The following is a 16,878-nucleotide window of genomic DNA, read 5'->3' as shown; positions in this document are numbered from 1 at the left end:
GTAAACGCATATCTAATCAGATCTTATTTTTGTACATGCAGGCCGACTCTAATGATGTAAAAACTCATGTAATTACATATCTAGCAACCTCATTTTGCAAGCATGGTGAACTACATATGTATTGATGAGATTTTATACTAGATTTGAAAGGTGGGGATAGGCTTTTTACAATATGCGTATGCAAATGATTGAGGATGGTCACAAACACAAACAGAAGATTTGGATTAGATATGTGAACGATTTGTGGTTGGGATATGCTATGTTAGTGCACATGATTGAAGACTTGAAGATCACTATTTTATTTGTTGGTTCTTTAGTTTTTGTTTTGATATTCTGATATGTTTTAGATTTAGTTAGCATGGGACGTTTGGTTTGTGGATTGAGCTTGTTACTATAAGTAATGGTTTGGTTGGTTGTAAGTTTGTTTTTTGTTTGGATTTGGTGTAATATGGATTTGGTTAGTTATAATGAAAGTTTGTTTTAAGATGTATATTGATTGGTCATAATGAAAGTTTGATCATTCAGTATGGTAATTAAGAGCTCTGACTAAACAAATATATTTCATTCAGCATGAAATAGCTCAGAGGGGTAAAATAGTCATTTTGTACAATCATTCAGAGGTTCAACCAAACATCACTTCCTGGTTCAGCACTTACTGGTTCAGAGTCTCTTAATCATTCAGACCTCTTTCTGGTTCAGCACTTAATGGTTCAGCACTTGCCAAACAGCCCCTAAGTATTAATTTTTTATGAAGATGGTCAAGTTTCAAAGGTTTCAAGGAAGACTAAGAATGTTGTATATAAAGAGATTTTTAGAGATTTATGATAACTTTATCATGTAATTCTTTTTGTCTTCTTTATGTAATTTATTAGATGCTAAAAGTACATCTTTATATTTATTGATAACCCGTGTGATCACGGGTACCTAACCTCGTAATATAATATAAAAAGAAACTACTTATGTGAGTGAATTGATTTAATTGACAAAGAAATCTCACCAACCTTAATATCATTCCAGGCAAATGAACTCTTCTACAAAAGGATAATATTAATGGAACCGTCCTTTCAACAATCAACTATAACAAATGTCACCATTTGCCTTTTCTTAAATCAAACTTCATACATAATCGCTACCAGGTTATTACCCAAAAGTGGAAACCCAACATTAAAAAGAACAAACAAAAGAGAAAAGGAGAATGGCACATATATTAGTATACTAGGTTTAGACATCAAAATCAAATATTATATGTCTGCAAATATCACCCAGACAAGGTTAACAAACATAATGATGTACTTTCCTAGACACATTGGTAAATGACCAAGTTTTTTAACTGGCATCAAAACAATAAAATATTGGTTAAGAACTAATTATAATTAAGTCACTAAAACAAATAGGTAGAATAGTGGATGCAAAGGATTAATTAGTTTGGTTTAGAGGATTAGTGGGAAGATGAGTGTTGATGTTCTTGGCTAGGTTGTGCTTATTGTTATGCATCCAAACCTTGAGGACCCTCCTTTTGATCCCTAGTTCTTGACAGAATTGTTGCACCACAGACTCCTCTTGCTTTGGGATCTTCCACCCAACTTTTTCTGCAAAGTGTAGCATCTTCTCCTTTTGTTCTTGGGTGAACTTGGTTCTGAACCTCTTCTTCGCTATCTGGTGTGCTTGTTGCTCATCAGATTCTGTCTGCAAAGATCCAAGATCCATATTGTAGGACATTATCATGGGCCTTGAAGGTACAAGGACCCAGCAATATTATTATTATTATTATTATTATTATTATTATTATTATTATTATTATTATTATTATTATTATTATTATTGTACCCAAAAGATTCTGTTCCAAGCATACTCCTACCTTGAAAAATAACATTTCCAAGCCCAATTTTGTTAAGAGGTGAGTGATAACTGTGTTCACCTTGAACCTCTTTCCGGTGGAAGTTTCTGTGGCAGTTGCAGGCTGAACATGTGAGACTAGACTCTTCACCACAAGGCATGAACTCACCACACCCATCCGTTGTATTCCCACCAATGGAAGTTGCATGGTTTTTGAGGCATTCTCTGTACCTCACCATCATCCTGTTGTTGATGATGATGTTTCTGTCTTCCATGGGCGGTACTGTTATGGTGTTTGGTACTGCTGAAGATGGGACATTGTGATTGTGTTCTTGGGAACTAGACTCATGATTAACCATGTGCCCATATGTCATCTCTCCTCCTTCAACTTCCATTTCTACCCTTCAAATTCCTTTTAAACAATATATATGTATATACTTGTTTAATTTCAGCTGTTTGTGGTCAAGAGACCAAAAAAGTCTTAGCTATATGATTAACAATCCGCTCTATAAATTCGGATACTTTCACACACTTGACTTAAGAAAATATAATCTGAACATCAAAAGATTCAAAGCTGCAAACTTTGAATAGAAGTAGAGAAAGCTAATGAACCTTAGTGCTTCTAACTGGTACGTGTTAAAAAAATTATATTATAGGACAAGATTTACTAATATTAGAGACAACATGAGTTAAAATAGATAGAGAGAGAATGACATTTGCAGGATGGTTTGGGTAGTGAAGCACTAAACATGATCAGCTTTTAATTGTAGTGAATACCAGAGAGAGAGAGAGAGAGAGTTGATATTGCTTTGCTTGCACTAGCAGCAGGTATCAAGTTTACGCCATATAGGACGATTTTCATCAAGCATTGTGTCAGAACTGATTGGAGATGGCAAAACGTGGGTAGTGGAATAGGTATTATTTAAATAAACAAGTCAATTTTGTTAGAAATTAAAACAAAATAATAAAGAATATCGCTTGGAATTAGTGTCCATCATTTCTCCATATAGAAGATCTCAATATTGACAGCAATATCATACCGTTGGACATAATCAAGGAATACACATTCCTTTTATTTTATTGTTTTCCTTGTTAAGGGTCAACCCTTTTTTTCTTGTATTAATAGTTTACTACTCTGTACTTTCTAGACACACAAACATATGAATCAATTGAAATCATCAAAGTTCTCTGTTCCATATCAAAATATGGTATCAGAGCAGTAAAGGTCTTAGGATCCTATTGCTCATCATATACTTTTTGATCCTTCTTCATTCAAACATCACAGCAAGCTACCATGTCTAACACAGACGGTAACTTGGACCACGATAATCTCTCCATTCAAATAGCCAATCTTCTCAAGAATGGTCTCAACTCTCAAACCCAAACTCCCAAACAAAACCTCTCTGATAGCCTTAAGATCAGCCTGAATCTCAACAGCCAAAACTACGCCTTGTGGGCTCGGATGATACGAGTAGCCATAGGCGGAAAATCAAAAACTCTTCTGAACCATCTAACCACCGATCCACCGGAACCAACTGATGAGAAATATGACCAGTGGGAACAAGACGATCTTGTCGTGTTCTCGTGGCTTATTCAAAATATTGAACCCGCCATTGCTAGTAACTTAACCGAGTTCCCTACAACAAAATCACTATGGGATGCTCTAGTTATTACCTATAGCAGCGGTAAAGACAAAATCCAAACGTTCAATCTACATGTTAAATCTAATGAATTCAAGCAAAATGGCATACCTCTAGAAGAGTTTTGGATTGTGATGCAGGGGATTTGGGGAGAAATCGATCGGTGTGATCCCAACCCGATGACGTGTGCCACTGATATCACCACATACAACAAAATCAGGACTGAACAAAAACTTTTTCAGTTCTTGAATACTTTAGATTGTAGATATGACGCGATCAAACGAGAAATTCTAAGATGGGAACCCCTTCCTTCAGCCGAAGGGGCATATGCAGCCGTGAGAAAAGAAACGGCACATCAAAATATTTTAGGGGGAGTTTCGGGCGAACCACAAGGGATAGCGGCTGGTCTGATTGCATCTGAACAGAGCAATACTAAAGGGTTAGGATTAGCAACGAAGGGGAATCGCCGGTCGGGCCAGGGGTGGAAACCTACCGGGCCATCGTCTCGGGTTGATAAGTTATAATTGAGATGTACTCACTGCGGGATGACAAAACACACAAAAGAGCAGTGCTTCAAACTCGTCGGTTTCCCCGATTGGTGGACCGACGGGCACAAAAAGGAAAATAAATACAACGGAAAGGCGGCGGCCGCTGTGGGAAACTTGGAGGCTACCGACGCTAGCGATGTACAACCCTCTAATGTAAACAGAAGTGGCTCGTTTGGTGGGATGGCATAGGCCGATAATGAAGGCACAAACTTGAAGGCACCGATAATGAAGGCTCGTTTATTCTCAAACCTTGTATTTGTAGTCCTAATTTTATTAACCCCAATGTTAGGAGATTGCTAGACTACTCTCCTAAAGAAACCAATAATTTCAATAAAAAACATGGAGAGTCTGCTACTCTTAATAATATCATTGGAAAATCAGTGATGTTAAAAAATGACTTGAAAGAATATGATTTTATTGATACAGGCCAAAAGTCTACGAATGTTGACTCAGAAGCCCCTAAAGATTTTGATTTTTTAAAAAACAACCAAAATAAGATGGGAGAAGTTAATATAGTAGGAAAATGTGAAAATTTAAATAAATCGTGGATTTTTTTACAGTGGTTCGACCGACACCTGACGTTTGAACTATCTGACATTATTTCAAACTCTAAACCAAAAGTTAACTACATAAAAACCACTAATGGGGGGATAGTTCCCGTAAAAGGTGGAGGAACTATTGAAATATCGCCCACATTAAAACTGTCAAACTATCTTTATATTCCTTCTTTGTCACATAAATTGTTATCCATTAGTCATGTGACAAAAGAACTAAATTGCACAGCTTTAATGCACCCGACCTTCTGTATCTTACAAGATATCAGGACGGGAGCGATTATTAGGTGTGGCACTGAACGTCATGGATGGTACTATGTGGAAGAAGTGACTCATCATGGTACTGTGCTTTTGGCTCATGGAACTACTGACAGAGAAGCCTGGTTATGGCATAGGAGATTGGGGCATCCATCTATTGGTTATTTGCATATTTTATTTCCAAAACTTTTTCCTGTTAATGAAACATTAAGTTGTGAAACTTGTGTCTTAGCTAAAAGCCACAGACATACTTTTAAACCTAATAACACGAAAGTGAGTTTACCTTTTTCTCTTATTCATTCGGACGTATGGGGTCCGGCAAAAGTTACGGGAGGACAAAACTTTCATTATTTTGTCCTCTTTGTCGATGACTGCACTCGTATGACATGGATTTACTTTCTAAAACATAAAAATGAAGTTTTTGATAAATTTAATATGTTTTATGCTATGATACAGACACAATTTAAAACTAATATTCAAGTTCTTCGATCCGATAATGGTGGGGAATACATAAACGATTCAATGAAAATTTTTTGTCAAACAAAGGGAATAATTCATCAAACGTCATGCTCTTATACTCCCGAACAAAATGGCACTGTTGAACGGAAAAATCGTATCCTATTAGAAATAACTCGAGCTCTCCTGATTGATTCCCAAGTTCCTAAGTCATTCTGGCCCGAAGCTCTAGCTACTGCCACATATCTTATCAATCGGCTACCAACAAAAGCCCTTGACCTAAAAACACCACTTCAAGTCCTCTCAGATTTTACCAAACTTCCACCTGAGCTCACATTAAAACCACGAATATTTGGGTGCTCCGTCTTTGTCCACATACCTAAAGACAATCGAAGCAAACTTGACCCGTGTGCTGAAAAATGTGTATTTGTAGGCTACGGTGTCAACCAAAAAGGGTACCGGTGTTATAGTCCAACCAGACGTCACATGTACACGACCATGAATTGCGATTTTCTTGAAACTGAGTATTTTTATACATCCAAACTCAATGGTGATGGGGAGAAAGAACATGACACATTGAGTTGGCTAGAATGGGTTCCAAAATTTCACAGTACCCAAGATGAGTCACCAATTCCACACAAATCCGATGAACCAAGTGCTACAATTCCAAACCCTCCTGACCTAACGCCTGAAGTAAGTAACTCTCAAAATTCTGAGAATATAATAGATGACGAGCCTTATGATATTAATGAAAATATAACTAACAACTATGAGGTAGATGTAGAACAAACAGTGCAGGCGGAACAAGAAGAACCAATACAAGAAGAAAATGGACAAGAAGAAACCACTGAGAGATACGTTCTTCCACCAAGAGTTAACAAAGGAATTCCAGCAAAACGGTATTCTCCGGAAAAACAATCTAAATCTTCTAGGTATCCCATGGTGAACATAGCCGATGGGAATCTATCCAAAAAAGCCAAAGCCTTTAGCTCTTCTCTTTACACCGAATAAATTCCAACTACTGTGGAACAAGCCCTGAATTCAAAGCATTGGAAGGATGCAATGGATACTGAAATGAAGGCATTAATGAAAAGCAACACATGGGAAAAGTGCAGTCTTCCTCCAGGAAAGAAACCAGTGGGATGTCGCTGGGTCTTTACAGTTAAACACAAGCCAGATGGAACAATTGAAAGATATAAAGCATGATTAGTGGCTAAAGGGTATACTCAAACATATGGGATTGACTACTCGGAAACATTCTCTCCGGTAGCCAAGTTTAACACAATACGGGTTCTTTTTTCGATTGCTGCAAATGAAGGATGGCCTCTTCATCAGTTTGATGTTAAAAATGCTTTCCTGCACGGGGAATTGGAAGAAGTTTATATGGAAGCTCCGCCTGGGTTCACACAAACTTTCAAAAAAAGGGAAATATGCCGGTTAGAGAAATCTTTGTATGGGCTTAAACAATCCCCTCGAGCATGGTTTGGTAGATTCACTCTAGCAATGAAGACATATGGATATCAACAAAGCAACTCTGATCATACATTGTTCCTTAAACGAAGAGGTAAATTCGTGACTTTTTTAATTATATATGTTGACAATATGATTATTACAGGAAACGATGAGGAAGAAATGAAGAAGTTAAAGATAAACTTGTTCACGGAATTTGAAATGAAAGACTTAGGAAGACTTAAATATTTTCTTGGAATTGAGGTATTAAGATCCAGAAAAGGGATCTTTATATGCCAGAAGAAATACATTCTCGATCTTCTAGCCGAAGTAGGAATGGTTGATTGTAAGCCGGTGGACGTACCAATGAAGGTGAACCATCAACTTCATATGGAAGAAGGAGTGGAGTTAACAAACAAAGAAAGATACCAACGCCTGGTAGGTAATTAATTTATCTTTCACATACCCGTCCTGATATTGCATATGCAGTTGGAGTTGTTAGCAAGTTTATGCATCAACCTCAAGTCAACCACATGGAGGCAGTATTGAGGATTATAAGATATCTTAAAGGAACAATGGGCCATGGAGTTCTTTTTCAACAAAACAAACATTTGAAAGTCCAGCTATATACTGATGCAGACTGGGCAGGAGATCAAGATGACCGTAGATCTACATCAGGATACTTCACTCTGGTTGGCGGAAACCTAGTAACCTGGAGAAGCAAGAAACAAAAAGTTGTAGCCTTATCCAGTGCCGAAGCTGAATTTCGAGGAATTTCTCGAGGCCTAGCAGAAGTTCTCTGGATCTGTCGACTTCTAACTGAAATTGGTTTCCCTCCAATAGAAGCAAGTAAAATTATGTGTGATAACAAAGCCGCTAAACAAATCTCGGAAAATCCAGTTCAACACGATCGTACAAAACACATAGAATTTGACCGGAACATCATCAAAAAAAAGCTCGAAACCGGAATTATAGAATTACCATTTGTCCGATCTGAAGATCAAATAGCAGATATACTAACAAAGGCCGTCAACGGACGGATATTCAGTTCTTGTCTTAACAAGTTGAGCATCGGAAACCCCACTACTCAACTTGAGGGGGAGTGTTAGAAAGTATAACAAAATAATAAAGAATATCGCTTGGAATTAGTGTCCTTCATTTCTCCATATAGAAGATCTCGATATTGACAGCAATATCATACCGTTGGACATAATCAAGGAATATACATTCCTTTTATTTTATTGTTTTCCTTGTTAAGGGTCAACCCCGTTTTTCTTGTATTAATAGTTTACTACTCTGTACTTTCTAGACACACAAACATATGAATCAATTGAAATCATCAAAGTTCTGTGTTCCATATCAAAATATTTTAATAAATGGACTCGTGGAAGAAAAATCAAAAATATCAGATTCAATCATCCGTCACTACATAAAAAGTTTCCGTATAAAAATACAACTCATCATCAATAAAATGTTAATTGGAACCTCTAATGTTAATATCTTTCACCACCAACGAAATACTATCCAAGGAACCCAATAACAAAAGATGACATAATAAGTTTGTTATAACATACAACGTTGGATAGCCTAAACACATCATCTCCTGTTCCTGAAAAACACGCAGTCCAAGGCCCACTATTAATATTTAATTTCGATTTAAAGTTAGAAAAAGAAATTAATTTGACAATGTTAATTATAATCTATTCGCCGACAATCGTCAACTTCAAGTTTGACAAAAATAATTCTATTTTTTTTTTGTAGCACGGGCAATCCTATATAATAAATTAATAATCATTATAAATTTGTTTTCTTCACTTTCTGCCCAAAATAAAATATCTTGGGAACTTAAATTTAACGAGAGAAGATATGACCATTAAAATTAAAATAAAATACCAATAATACACAATACACACGATATAAACGAGTTGTTAATGTGAAATGACAAATACATCGTGAACACAAAAGAATATACTATGAGAAGGACAAGATACTTCCAAATATTCTGATCTTTTATTGCCTTCGAACAATTACAAAGATGAAAAGAAACAACAAAAAAACTAGATGAAAAATCTGAAAGCTAACAAGCTGTTAAGCTCCTAATTAATACACCCTAATTGATTAACCACACCATAAGCAATGGAATAAGCGTATACCGAATTAACCTTGACTTCAATTCAGAACCAAAGTGTCGGAATAAAAAGACCGTCAAGGTCATTTTATTTTATCAAATATTTAATAATGAAACTTTTTTTCTTTTTAGCCCTCGTTAAGTTTTAAAAAATTATTCATTTTCATCCTTCATTTCTTCTTAAGTACAAAATAATACTTTAATTTATCTCTATGTTAACCTTATAATGCGATTGATAACATCTATCTGTACCCCAATACTGCTTAAATCGCTTTTCATGCGGTGTAATTACACGGGACACGTGTTTAATTTTCATTTTCATTTTCATTATTGTTTTTGTTTATTCAGTTGCTTGGCATATTATTCCAACAATTTAAAAGAAAATATTTTGATTTCATATCACTAAATACAGATTATAAATCTGTCAGAATTAATTCTTTAATTTATCAAGACTTCGCTAGACATAACCAATTATCATCATTGGTCTCAAAAGTAAGGTTGCAAAAGTCGTTAGGCGGATCCTATGCGGCCGACTGGGGAGTTGGGTATACTCGCAGTACTCGGGGAGTACTCGGACATGGTAAATATAAAGAAAATTATTTTTTGGATATTACATATATATCAAATATCATAAATTTACTTATATTTATAACAAAATATGTAAAGATTATTATAAATAAAAGAAATACATTTTTAAATAATTAATTATTAATTCTAAAATTGGTTAGTCATTAAGTAAAAAGAAAGACATTTATTCTTTAATATTAAAGAAAATACAAGTTACGTTTTATTTTTTAAGCCAAAATCGGCTCAAGTTCACCGACTAGAATCAATTCATAGTAACTAGGCAGAATTAAAGAAACCCGCCTTGACGACATACCTTGTAGCGAGTACTCGGGGAGTACTCGACCTTGTAAATCTACTTTTACAACATTGCTCAAAAGATAATAATATTTTTCAAGCATTTGGATATTGATTATCTCCTTGATAAAGATCCATCCCAATACTCTATTCAACCAGCCCCTATTTAAATTATTGGTTCCTCATCTTCATTCACGCATTCAATAGACCCTGTTAATGATATGAGAAGGATAACTAGGCTGTTCATGGTCATTTAGTTAATCAAATGACCAACATCCTATTCAACTTGTTTATTGAATTTAACTCTGCTAAAGAAATTTTGGATACATTGAACAAAAATGGGGGTATGACGGGAAAGAAAAAAAATGTGTGGTTAGGAATTATTGTTGTTTCACATTATGATGATCGGTTACTAATGGATCAAGTGCATGATTACGAAAACTTGTGGCTGCTATTTTATCTGAAGGAATGAAGATGTGTGAATTGTTACAAGCAAATGCTATGTTAGAGAAATTTCTTCCATCGTGGAGTTATTACAGAATTATCTTAAACACAAGAAAAAAATATGTCTTTACTAAAATTGATCGATCATATGCGAACTTTAGAGGCTAATCAACTAAAAGATAAGCTTTCAAACATTCCTATAAATAATGCTAATCTTATTGTGTCCTTAGGAACCGCAAAGGGTAATGTAAAGAAAGAGACAAGAAAACTAACGACTTTAAAAATTATGGGAAAGGAAAAGAGAAGCTTGGGGATTAAAAGGATGATGGAAAGTTCAAGGTCATAAAATGAAAAAGATCAAGGTCCTCGACTAATGATAATGCTCAACTAAATGTTACTGAAAAGGAATAAGTAATTGCATGGGAAGTGATCACAAAGTTTATCAATATCATGAAAACAAAGATCAAGCTCATAGGACTAATGATAGTGCTCAAGCAAATGTTGCTGAAAAACAATAAATAATTGTTGTTGTGATTGATATAAATATGGTGGAAAACAAAACTGAATGGATCTTAAACATCGAGTCTTCAAGGCACTATTGCAACAACAAAAGTTTAACGTCTGATTTTCAAGAAGTGGTTATGGGTGAACTGGTTTACATGGGAACCAAGGACATGACTGGAGTTAACGACATAGGGGAATTTCTTCTAAAACTTACTTCTGGAAAAACAATAACATCTCGAAAATTTCTATACCAATTTTGTTAATTTAGGAAGTTGAGGGACCAGTTAGTGATTTAACTCATCGCCATGAAATGACACATGTCACATGGTGGCAACACAAAAGGACACATATCAGCACATAACAACGCATACCCCCATAAAGTGGAATGTGACTAGTAACTAATCAATATGAATGCCACATGTCAACACCTTATGACACGACTCATCATCTAGAAAGACACATGTCTCATGATGGTGAGTTACGGTCCGACCGGGTATGGCTATAAATAGTGAACATGGGCTCCACATTGTGGCATCCAAAACACAAAACCACTTTCATTTTCTCGAAATTCGTGCCACCGAGTTGGAGTTCTGAAGCCACTCTAAAGTTGCAATGTTTCATACCCCGACACCCTATGTATAGTCGAAGTACTCCTCCTTCGTCCGTAAGTGTTATACCCAATTTAAAGGAACGAGTTATGTTTAAGATATTTTACTTCGTAGCTTAGATCCTAGTCGAGGGTATAGCATAAACCTTGGAAAGTTTATAGTTATATTTAAGTAAACATTTCTTTATTATTAAGAAACATAAAGTTTTATATACAAACGTTATTGTCAATTGGCTTTCTTCTAAAGGAAGAAACATTAATTTTATTTATATAAAAGACATTTATAAATAACTAAACAAGAAAAGAGTGACGGGCAGGTAGTAACTGGAAGGGTGACAATACCGGTAGTCAATTTTCTTGTCTAAGTAAAGTAATTTGTATAAATCTCAATCAACCGCGGGGCCCATTTACTTTCCTAGTGTCACATGCCTCGACCCCTATACCCCGGGAGGGAATCCGTGAACATTGATTGGTGGTATCGGTGTTTATTAAATTATTTTGCAGCGAAAATTTCATCAAAACCGTAGTTAGAAATAAATGATCAGAGTTATAAAAACACCACGATTGTTATTATAATAAACTGGGAATTTAATCCATTTTGATACAAACATAATTTTTATAGGGTTAAAACCCGAATTTACAAAACACATTTCTTTATTCTTGTGACAAGCCACTTATTTAAGCTGGAAGCCCGCATTAATCATTTCTTTGTCTCTAACAAGTCACCTGAAACATGTTTAAAATATTTGATCAGCAAGAAATACTGGTGAGTACATTCATTTGTAAATGAGTCATTTTATATTTACAGCATTACAAATTACCGAAAGGTACTTGTCACTCGACCGTATCTATGACTGTGGTTATATTACTTATTGGCTAACACTTGTCCAATAAGTAACGTGTAATAACCCAGTAGGCAAGCCTTGTATACAAAACCCCACAATACCAGTTTTAACCATCCCTTAAGTCTACAGAGACTTAATCACTGTAATGTATTTAAAATACTTTAAAAATATATTTGAAAACATTTAGACCATTTGATATGAGTTTTATAGGTTTTGAAATTATCATGAAAATCTTGGAAAAATAGTTGTCTCATGCAAATGTGAGTTGTACAAAAACTCGAATGTCTCACCTTGCAAGTTTACAATTTAAAGAACGCCTCTTGGTATTAAGCACCTAGGATAAACACAATGTAGTATACCTATATTAGTATAAACCAATAATCATAACGATAATCACGAGATTAGAAACTTTAAACGATGGCACAATGTCTTACCTTAATAGACAGAGATTTTGGGTTCGCGTATGTTTCTTTCGATCAGATAGCATATCGTTACGATACTCGGGTATTATACTATAATCTTATTATATATATATAGACAAAAATTTCAGAAAGAACGCAAGATAATTTGGACGAAGAGAAATGTCCCGTTCTCAACCTATTTATAGAAAATTCTGGACCTCAACGCGATACACGATGGTCATAACCAAATGCCATCGCGTATCGCAAAGAATCTCGTAGCTTAGCCGAGTCAGCCCTAGACATGCTACGTGGCACGCCACATGTCTTGTCCGCGTAACCTCCACGTCGCGATACGCGATGGTTACCTTAATAGGTCATCGCGTATCGCTAAGCCGCAAGCGATGCAAAGTGCAAAGTGCGCCATCAAAGCGCCACATTGCGCCCATCGCACTTCACCCGTGCGCGTTCGGGTGCGCTCCGCTAGGACCAGTGGGTCTGATTTGTCTTATAAGAATATTAACATATGAGTTTTCTTTCTTATAAAGAGCTCACTAGTTTTATAATCTAGAGGTATGGGACAAGTACTTACACTCCTATTTATACCATGGTGGAATCCTCTCATTTTCTTTCTTCCGCCAATGTGGGATGGAATTTTCTTCTTTTATTTCTTTACTTTTCCTTTGATTTGTTTTGTGGTTTGTTATAGTCTCCCCTCCTTATTTTGAATCTTGTCCTCGAGATTTAATTGGAATAATGTGGGTACTTCCGTTTCATTTCGGATTCCAATTCCCAAGTATATTCTGGTCCACGTTTTGATCCCCACTTCACTTTGACCCGAACTATTCATTTATGCTTGAGATTCTTGATCTTTCTATCTTCAATTTTCAAAGGTTTCTCAACGAATTTCAACGTTTCATTTACCTTTATATCTTGAAGGGGTACTTCTAGTGTTTTATTAGCTAAACATTTCCTTAAGTTACTTACATGAAATACATCATGTATACCTGACATTTCCTCTGGTAATTCTATCTGATAGGCTACTGGTCCAATTCGTTTGATAATTTGAAATGGTCCAACAAATCTTGGACTTAACTTTCCTTTCTTACCGAATCGAATTACTCCTTTCCATGGAGATACTTTCAGTAGCACCTTGTCTCCAACTTGAAATTCCAATGGTTTGCGTCGATGATCCGTATAACTTTTCTGACGATCTCGTGCGGTCTTAATCTCTTGTTAACTTGATTTATCTTATCAGTACTTTCTTGTATGATTTCAGGACCTTATAATTGTTTTCCTCCTATTTCTGCCCAACACGCTGGAGTTCTGCACCTTCATCCATAAAGGGCTTCAAATGGGGCAACATTACTTGTATGATAATTGTAATTATAGGAGAATTCTATTAGTGGTAAATGGTCATCCCAATATCCACCAAAATCTATTACCCATGCTCTTAACATGTCTTCCAATGTTTGTATGGTTTTTTCACTTTGACCATCAGTCTGTGGATGGTATGTTATGCTCAAGTTTAATTTTGTTCTCATAGCTACTTGGAAACTTTTCCAAAAATGAGAAGTAAAACGGTTATCCCGATCCGATACAATGGATAATGGAACTCCATGTAATGAGACAACTTTGTCGCATACAGCTTAGCTAATTGTTCCATTTTGAAAGTTTCCTTCATTGATATAAAATGAGTTGATTTTGTTAATCTATCCACAATCACCCAGATTGTGTCATTACCTTTTCTTGTGGCAGGTAATTCGGTAACAAAATCCATTGTTAGTAATTCCAATTTCCATTCTGTCATTTCTAATTGTTGAAGTAATCCTGATGGCTTTTGATGTTCTGCTTTAACTTATGGACAAGTTAAGCATTTTAAAACATAACTAGTTATGTCCTTTTTCATTCCTATCCACCAATAGATTTTCTTCAAATCTTGATACATTTTATCTCTTCAAGGATGCATTGTGTATTTCTAATTGTTGAAGTAATCATGATGGCTTTTGATGTTCGGCTTTAACTTGTGAACAAGTTAAGCATTTTAAAACATAACTAGTCATGTGTGTTTAGATGTATTCTTTTATAGTTTTTCACTAGAACAATAGTCATGTTTTTGTGTTTTAGGACATTCATCATTAAATATACTAATATGGGACTTATACGAGCACGGACCGGAGTCTTGGGAAGCTTGGAGATGATACATGTATGCATCGAAGTTAAAACGAGCAAAAACATAACGTATCATACATGGAGTCGACGACCCCAGATCTGGGTCGCCGACGACAAACCCGAATTGTGTAATGGACGTAGGTTTTTTTGGTTAGGCTCAAGAAAATTGATTATTAAAAAAACTTATATTTCGAAACTCATAAAAATGACAAAGTAACAAATGAAAAATATAATTCTAAGTTTATGTAACGTCTCTGCAACTAAAAGCATGTTGAGTCAAGAATTTGACTTGAAATGATTTAAGAAAGATTAAGGGAGATTGGAATCTTCTCAACACTCCCTGAAACGGCTAAGTATGGAAACCGAGTACACTTGGACATCCAAGCAGTGTTTTACTTGTCCTAGCAAGGTATTTTCCCTATCTGGTAAAGTTATCTTCTTGAAGACTTCTTAAGTGATAATCTGAGCAGGGTTCACTTTATCTAGAAAAGGTGTTCTTCAAGTCGAGCACAGTTTGCTTACTAGCAAACCCTTGACAAAACCAAGCTTTTGAAGCCAAGTGTTTGGAAGATCTAGCAAGGTTTGATGAATAAACAGTAGTCTGAGTATGCTTGTTGAAAGTGATTAAGAAATATTCTAAGTACTTTCTCCAGCAAAGTTCAACTCCGAGCAAGCTATAGTGCCACCAGCACAGTTCAAATAGTGTTACCAGCACACTTTGGTTTGTTTAATAAGTTATTATTTAACAAAGAGTTAAAAGGATTCATGAAGAATAGTTTGCTCGTAGGACTATATCGAGCAAAGTTTGGTATGGTCAAGAAGATTGAAGTCTGCTAGGTGAGTATTTTCTTTGAAAAATACTCTAAGTAAGGTCTACCCGGAGACTGTTCACGAGCACACTTCAAGGTTACTAGTTCTACTCGAAGAAGACAAATGGCACAAAGTGTGCCCGAATACCTGTTTTTACACTTAGAATGTTTTTGAATATGTAATATGATTATGTACCAATCATTAGGGTTTCTAGAAGGAATGACATCTGTCAGGTGGTGGCAGGCCTAGAAATAGAATAATTTAGGGCACGCCCCCACAGAGAAGAGAGGACGGATTTTGCCACAGGTTACACATTTCAGACCTAAAAAATATTTCTGATATTGAGTATGACGGCTGTCCTAGAATGGTACGGATAATACATTCCTTACAAGAAACCCTAATCGATTTACATTTGTATGAAATCTTTCTATAAATGGAAATCTTTTGAGTTATTGTTTGTGTTTTTTACATTTATTAGTATTTAAGCAACAACTCTGTTTGTTTCTGATTCTGCCGTTAACAAACAGTTGTCCTGACCCAAAATAGCAACTGTCATTAACCTTCTTGTCGACACATTTATTGTGTGGGTTATGACATTATTGTGAGTGTGAGTGATCATTTACGGGACCCACAAGTGGTATCAGATCTTGTTTGTTGCTGTTTGGGTGAAGATTTGTTGCTATTTGCTAATTTATTGAAGACGAAGAATGAGGTAAGCAGCGAACTGTTCCATTGAATAGTGACGTCAGCACCTCTGTTCTTCATTTTTCTTTCAGACCTGCAAATTTTTGGTGTCTTCTTTTACTTATTTTAATTAAAGTTTGCATCTTTATTACTTAATCTTGCTCCAATCGAACCAGATACATCAGATCTGAAAATTTGATTCTCAGATCTGATTGTTTTCAAAACTCGATTTTTACTCTGTTTTCAACTTTTCTCTAATCTGTTTAAAATCATCTTTCAAAAATACCTAAAATACGTCTGATTACGAAGAGCAAGAGGTTTTCACTAACAAGATTCCTAGGTTGTATGGACAGGAAAATTTCACCAAGTGGAAGGTATTGTTTGAGGCTGTCGTGTGCTATAATGATGTTGATATGTGGAACTCAATCAAAAGAGGTTCTTATGTGGCTGATGGAGCAAATGCCAACCAAGCTGTTGGTGAAAGGATGAGAAAGGTGGATGACAGGGCTCTAGCTACGATCAAGCTGGGACTGTCTGGGAAATCTTAACCAAGGTTGCACATCACACAATAGCTAACGCTATGTATGATGCAATCCTTGAGATGTTTGAATGGAATTCTGAGCTGAAAAATATCAAGAAACAAATACTCAAGCAACAGCTTGAAAGATTCAAGTACAAGGATGG

General features: G+C 35.7%; 2 protein-coding genes across 2 annotated transcripts; one reads left to right on the top strand and one right to left on the bottom strand.

The window, feature by feature from the left end:
* Positions 1–1,182: 1,182 nt before the first annotated feature.
* LOC143544787 (zinc-finger homeodomain protein 4-like) lies at positions 1,183–2,231 on the bottom strand. The gene is made up of 2 exons (XM_077036800.1): positions 1,769–2,231; positions 1,183–1,736 (listed from the first exon to the last, which is right to left on the bottom strand). Exons 1-2 carry the CDS (start codon positions 2,229–2,231, stop codon positions 1,417–1,419), a joined length of 783 nt encoding a protein of 260 aa, XP_076892915.1. The 3' UTR covers positions 1,183–1,416.
* Positions 2,232–3,130: 899 nt separating this feature from the next.
* On the top strand, positions 3,131–4,000 carry LOC143544786 (uncharacterized). Its single transcript, XM_077036799.1, has one exon. It carries the CDS (start codon positions 3,131–3,133, stop codon positions 3,998–4,000), a length of 870 nt encoding a protein of 289 aa, XP_076892914.1.
* The last annotated feature ends 12,878 nt before the right edge of the window (positions 4,001–16,878 follow it).

Source organism: Bidens hawaiensis, unplaced genomic scaffold, assembly GCF_021521415.1.
Source record: "Bidens hawaiensis isolate Kalapana, Puna unplaced genomic scaffold, B.hawaiensis_p1.1 tig00013749_1, whole genome shotgun sequence".
NCBI lineage: Eukaryota > Viridiplantae > Streptophyta > Magnoliopsida > Asterales > Asteraceae > Bidens > Bidens hawaiensis.
Note: the sequence above shows the minus strand (reverse complement) of the source record. Positions and strands in the feature narration are given on the sequence as shown.

What these genes read in the sequence shown, in the direction of transcription:
- LOC143544787 (XM_077036800.1), bottom strand. Translation starts at nt 2,231, where the DNA reads ATGGAAGTTGAAGGAGGAGAGATGACATATGGGCACATGGTTAATCAT. An exon ending in TAATAATAATAATAATAATA is followed by an intron (nt 1,737 to 1,768) that starts ATAATAATAATA and finishes GGGTCCTTGTAC; the next exon opens with CTTCAAGGCCCATGATAATG.
- LOC143544786 (XM_077036799.1), top strand. Translation starts at nt 3,131, where the DNA reads ATGTCTAACACAGACGGTAACTTGGACCACGATAATCTCTCCATTCAA.